This window comes from Pygoscelis adeliae, unplaced genomic scaffold (assembly GCF_000699105.1).
Source record: "Pygoscelis adeliae isolate BGI_AS28 unplaced genomic scaffold, ASM69910v1 Scaffold111, whole genome shotgun sequence".
Classification (NCBI taxonomy): Eukaryota; Metazoa; Chordata; class Aves; order Sphenisciformes; family Spheniscidae; genus Pygoscelis; species Pygoscelis adeliae.
Window position 1 is genome coordinate 473,123 of NW_008824542.1, and position 6,596 is coordinate 479,718.

The 6,596-nt window shown below is 41.3% G+C and overlaps 1 protein-coding gene across 1 annotated transcript in view; it reads right to left on the reverse strand.

Moving 5' to 3' along the window:
• DEPTOR (DEP domain containing MTOR-interacting protein) overlaps positions 1-6,596 on the reverse strand; it is a 77,213-nt gene that overhangs the window by 19,145 nt on the left and 51,472 nt on the right. The window contains exons 7-8 of the mRNA XM_009321669.1: positions 4,383-4,453; positions 3,620-3,724 (exon numbers count right to left, since the gene is read on the reverse strand). Coding sequence (XP_009319944.1) covers positions 3,620-3,724; positions 4,383-4,453 — 176 coding nt within the window. The remainder of the gene's footprint in view (positions 1-3,619; positions 3,725-4,382; positions 4,454-6,596) is intronic.

Here is a 6,596-nt window from a genome sequence, read left to right on the forward strand (position 1 = left end):
AGTATTCCTGACAACAACTGGCAATATTTAGCAGCGTCATCTGCAGAGACCTGAATTTTGCAGCCAGTCAATACTGAATATTAAAGCAACCTGGGAAGTTCAAAATCCTGCTGTTCCTGTCTTCCACTGCTGACGACAGCAGACAGAAAAACAGAGCTGCAAATAACTTAGAAGTACGCATCGCAACACTGATTCCTTTCATAGTCCCGTGTCGCTTCCAGCTCCCACTTGTTAATGTGCTTACAACAACCACGCTCTTCACAACACTGTCACAGGCAACCGCACTTCAACAAACCAGGTCTAAAAATACTTTAATAAAGTTAATTGACAAGATATTTATTTAATTATTTGCTCAGCTTCATATTTGAAACCTCAGATTGTAAATGGTAATCCTATTTAAAAGCCCCAGAAGAGGTATCAAGACTTGAAGCCAAAACCATTATACCCTCTCACACCTCTTCAGCAGACCATGCTAGTAGGGATTTTCTCAGAATTAGACTGTCTGAAAATTCCCCCAGAAGAGGTTGTCACATATAATGAGATGGCAAGTGCTGCCACGCAGAAGTGTGTGTGTGTGACGGAGACCCGTGCATCCCAGCCGCCCAGCGCCGTGCCCACCACACAGCCACTGTGTGTGGTCAGAGCTCCGTCCCAAGCTCATTGAGATTTCTGCTGAGACTCCCAATTCACAGCGCTTTGGAGCAGGCCAGGAACCCAGCCAAGGTCAGACTGAAAGCAAGACACCACAAAGTCCTTCAGGTATGTTGAGCCTGTAATGTTTACTGCTTTATACAATACACGATAGAGCTTTAAGTGCACGAAGTGAGGTCCTAAAATGAGACTGTAGGCAGCAGTCCTCTCTCAACAATTTGTCCAACATAATGCAAAGACAGGAATATAGTGCTCTCCAAGCGAGGTAAGTGCAAAATCACAAGCTTTACAAATAAAGACACTTCCAAAAATGATTACACTGGATACATCTCCTTAGGAGGAAAAACCCTGCTGCTACTGCCAAGAACTTTTCTACAAACCGCAACGCCAAGTCTTGGCTCTTCTTCAAATTCTTGCCCTTTTCATCATAGCCAACTTTCCTTGTTAGCGCTTCTTTGGTGTAGCGCTCAGAGCAACACGGGCAGACAAAAGCCTCTTGCACCAGCCCACCAGAAGTTACTGTGCCCAATAGTCTGTTTTCAAAGTGCCCCTCCTGCAGCTTCCACACAGGGGAAGATTTATTTTCAAGGAGCTGTCATCTAAAGTCTGTCATACAATTCCTTTAAATTTGCCACACTGAAGAGTTCTGTAAACAGATGGATTAAGTGACATAGATTTTTAAAAATTTCAAATACTGCACTATAATTTACATACATATTGCCATGGGAACACCTCAACAAAACACCTTATTTTCAAAGAAAACTGGCATTTCTTCACCAGGGGCTAAAGGTACTCAGTGTTTCTGAAAATGGAGCGCCAATTTTGGTGTCTAAACAGGGACTTTACTGATATATGGCCATAACGTTTTATGTGCATTCTGCTCTGGAAAGTGATTTTATATAAAGATAGCACCTTTGCAAATAATCAGATCTGTCCTTTGTGCAAATTCAAGGCAATATATCCCAGTTTTACTGTCTCAAATACTGTTTGCTCCCCTCAGGACAGCAGACTATTTTACATTCTTATGTCTTGAATGATTCAGGTAAACTTCTGTAATCCCATCAGAGTACATGAGCACATGGAGAGCACGAATGGAAGACACAAGGACATAATTTGGTACATAAAACCAGTTTCAGAGGTGAAATATGAAAGAACCCAGCTTAACTGAAATGTCCTAGCATGTAGTTGCCGGGCTGCCAGCATGGAACCAAAAGTAAAAACAAACCAAAGGCCCACTATATTCAGCTCTAAGCTGCTGTGTTCGTAAGTGAAATCTCTAAGATTATACATACGACACCACAGCGTTATTTTTACAAGTCAGGTTTCAGAACAGATCTACTTTATTGCTAGCTGCTATATTCAGAGAATAAAAGATGTTGTAAAGTACTAAACTCCCAAGTTCAGGATCTAGAACATACACATGAATAAATTCATTATTTTTAAATTTAAGTCCTTTAAATTTTAGGCAGGATTACTTTTTGAAAATGATACTCTTCATATGAAAATTGTAACTGTATATTATATTTAGGTATTGTATAAAGCATATAAAAAATTCCATCTCCCTCAGGAATCAAGCCGTTTGCCAGCAGGATGTGTCAGGGTGCTGCCTGCACCAACAGGCTCTGCAGCTGCCATTCCCCTCCCCAGGGGTTTGCCTGCCCATACTCAGAAAAAGTAAATGTTTCAAAAACAGTACATTCTTACAAGTTTCATGAAAAAAAACCCAGAAGCCAGAGACAAGAAACTCCTGTAGTGCATTTGCTAAGGAGGGTGCCACGGCAGGTCTGGCATCGTGCGACGGGCAGGATGCTCACCTCTGGAGTCGTGGCAGCGCACGCTGCCTCCAGCTTGGTGGGCGTGAATATACCGGCGAGAGACAGCTGGGGTGAGTGTGACGGGAAAGGGAAATAAATTAGAAGGCAGGATAAAATTTGCAGCAAACTGGGCTGCATGTGGAATACATCTGAAACCTTCATGTGTGTCGTTACCATGCAATAAAACATGACATAAGCTGATCATTTAATCTTTGTGTCTGGCCCAGCCTGGACACTGGAGTAGGGGTAGCAGTTAGTTTCCCTTTCTTGCTTTTATCTGTACTTGGCATAATGCTTTGCTTTTATTTTTCCCACTGTACAAGAGAGTGAATAATTCATAGATATATGCAGGATATGATCCAAACCCACAGGTAAGACAATGGGCTCTGCATTAGCAGTACAAAAGCCTTCACATGGAATTTATATTTCTTTATTTATTCTTAAATCATGTATGAAAGTATTTAAACCCTTTATGAAATACTAAAGTATCAGACATTCCCCTTTCCAAAATGTCTTGAATCTTTATTGCTTTACGGTGAACAACGGGTTATGCTAGCTTCACTTTGAACAGGTATGTCTGACTTTGCCTCTTCCTATTGTCCTTCCAAGTCTTCTTTGGTCGACTTGGCAGTGCTAGGTTAACGGTTGGACTCAGTGATCTTAAAGGTCTTTTCCAACCTAAACGATTCTGTGACTTCTATGGCTTCTATATAGACAAAGTCCAGAAGCTGCATACCAACAACCACATACATTGCAAAGTCAAGAGGAGGGAGGCTAAAATTGTGCAGAGTTGGAAAAAGGTGAAAATAACAAAAAAAAGCCACCCCAAAAAACACACCAAAAAATCACCAAAACCAGCCAACCAACCAACCAAAAAAAATACCCAAAAAAGGGAAAAGATCAAGAAAGTAACTTGGAAAGGATAAATAAGTTTCATGTGAAAAAGGGACCTGAAGAATCTCAAAGACAGAAGAGAAGAAACATGAGGAGGCTGAAAGGCAGCAGAACTCACTGTGTACAACGGCCTGAAACTAAGAAAATGATCCTCAACCCTGGAAATAAAAGCACCTCTCCCTCCCCTGGTACAGGCAGCCCAAGACCTTCGCTGAGCACCACAAATACCCCCTGTTAATTGTCCCGGTTTGAAAACCCACCTTCATCCCAGCCGCGGCTGCCGGCCCGCTGGGGTCCACAGCCTGGATGTGGCAGGGCTTGCTCCCCCGCACCACAAAGCCCCAGCCCACCGCGTCGCCGACGATCTGGAAAGAGAAAAAAAGGACGTGATCGCCTTCGAGCAGCTCGGTGAAATTCAAGGGGGTAACATCTAAATGGTTCAAGACATAATTTCAACATCTCTATACTTCCAACACCATAGTAAAGGACGCTGTGTACAGGCTGCTATATCACTCATGGGAAAGGCTCTATCCAAATGATACCTCTTGCTTTTAATGAACGTTAAGATGTTGAACTAGGAGGCTGTAAAAAGCAATGTTTCCAATGACTAGGCTCAAAAATGTCTTTACAGAAAGGCTTTCTCTAATAGTGAATATGAATCAAAATTTCTGTCCCATCATAGGCTAGAAGGACCTAAGTAGAAAACTTCAATTTGGGGAGGTAATCCACTCCTGCAGTGCAAGTATTACCAGGAGCACAAAGTCTAGATGAGTTTGTATAATACAAATGTCATTGGCTTTACACTCCATTTAAGTCAGCAGTACTACATTGGCATAAAGACAGGATAAACAACGGCAGAATCAGACCTGAAATGTGTGGAAGTACTGATAACGGAGTTTGGGATTTTAAAGTACAAACCTCAGCAAATGCAAATAAGCTCTAATTATTTCATCAGAAAATGTCTGTTTGGATTACCTTATGCATGCAACATGCAGGAAATAAAGAAAAATACTGGAGACATACCGTAAAAGTTTTTCTTACATATGGGGCTCCAGGCATCAAGAGCTCATCAGCAGTCACGGGTCTCTTTAATACTGTGGAGGTACATAAATGAATATTCAATATAAGCATTCCTCTGGAGTTTTTCCTAATAAATAAGACACAGCGTTGGGATACATCTTTTTGGTCCTACTTCCCATACACTCCAGTTCTTGCAGACTTGCTTGAAACTAGTAAAAGAGCCAGGGAAAAGACTGCAGAATAACTCTGAGTACAAATGATCAGATCTTTGGAAAATCAGGCTGTTCAGACAACAAAGTCTGTTGTCTGCAATCAAGATCCACTAAACACTATCACAAACATCAGAAGTGGCTGTTCCGGTGTCCAGTGTTGAAATAAGTGACCGACCTTCCTGGCATGGAGTAGCTTTTCTTCCCGGCTCACTCTGTGCATGTTGGGTGCTCTCTGCTATTTCATCTGAGTCGGGTTTGAATCACAGAATTAAGTAATAAGAAAATTCTGCTTGAGTCAGGAATTATCCCAACAAACAGATTTCTGCAATTGTAGGCACAGACATCTAACTCCATCTTATCCAGGGACAGCCTAGGTAATCTATAGCTGCCTGGGATTTTACATGAAAGGAAATACCAGTGAGTTTCTGCAGGTGATTCCCCGTTGCCTTGCTACGTAATGGGGTAATTTTCCCCTGAACAAAGTAAATGTAAAGTTCTGCCAAATCAAATCGATACCATTCTGCATACCAGTTTTTATCTGTCTATAAATGCTTCACAAGATGGAGGACAATGGGAAAATATATGTTGTTCACCATATTTGCCTGCTTCACCTCTAAAATTATGGCTGCTTTTCTTTCAGTGATAAATAATTTTGATGATGTCTGCCTTTTGAGTCACAGGTGGAAGATAAAATTTCCCACAGATGGTATTCAAAGACATTCATGAGTTTCTTAATGGCATTCATGGGAGCAGGGAGAATTCTAGCATACAAACCAATATGTATTTTTTTTCTTTCCCACGGATTTTGACAAACTGTCATTTAGCCAGTGTTACGCTTTGCAGAGCATGCCTGGTCGATGTAAAAAAACCTGAATGATTATGCTCATTCGACAAGTCAGAATCAGGTAAATCATCCACGCAGGACTCCCTTGTGTGCCTCCCTTCATTATACCTCCAGAAATTTTTTTTGTTTGATGATTGTTTTTCTACATGACTGGTCAAGTCACGACTTGGGGGTTTTTTAAGTGTTTGCCTACAAGAGAACTCATCTGACAATATACCTCTCTGCCTTGTGTTTATTAGCACGCAGTTTAGCGACATGCTCTGGTTCTGGATAGCGGGAAACTATTTGTGAAAAAAATCACTTTATAGTCCAGCAGAGGATTAAGAATTCCTCCATAACATTTACATCTGACAGCCTTATGTTAACCTCTGTGAGATGACCTGTGGATCTGTACTTGCGCTATGGGAGAAATTACCCTACATTGCCCGTAATCGTATAATTCTTAAAAATAAGTCTGCTTATAAGTCTGTTGTTGTCTTCTTTCATATATGAGTCTGTTAATGCTATTCAAAGTTTGAAAACTAGCCCTAAGGGAGAATTTCTTTCAAAAAATTAAGAATTTATGCAAGGGCAACATCAGCTTGTCCTTTTTCTTCCAGTGTTGTGTAATCAGCTGCATTAAAATAAACTTGCTCTCACTACTCAAGGATTGACACTTCGTATATAATCAGAACCATAAATGAATGGAATAGTCGGCATACTTCAGATAACACACACATTTATGGACAGCACATGAATGCTGCTTTATCTGTCCCAGAAAATTTTCCAGGATGTAATTAATGATGTACCGGATCCAAAGAGCTCACCATACAAAATCCGCCAGAGCTTTTCTGGGAAGTATATTCTGCCAAAACACAATAATGTGGCACTCTTCATATAGGGGCAAACACATTGCATATAAGGGTAAACACATCGGAAGGTGGTGCCGAACGCCCAACAGCAGCGTACTCCAAGGATGCAATGACCACCAGCACTGAGAGCATTCCCCCAAGCTGGACAGCAGGTCTGGCGTAGGGGATTATGGCTTCTGCAATCATATGGAGTCCTTCAAATTATTTTTATTTAGAGCCTTATACTGAATTCTCAGGAGAGCCTAAGGAGAGGGAAGGAAATGTGCTCAAAGGAGAAAGAAAGAAAATGTCCCCATAACTATGCCTTTCA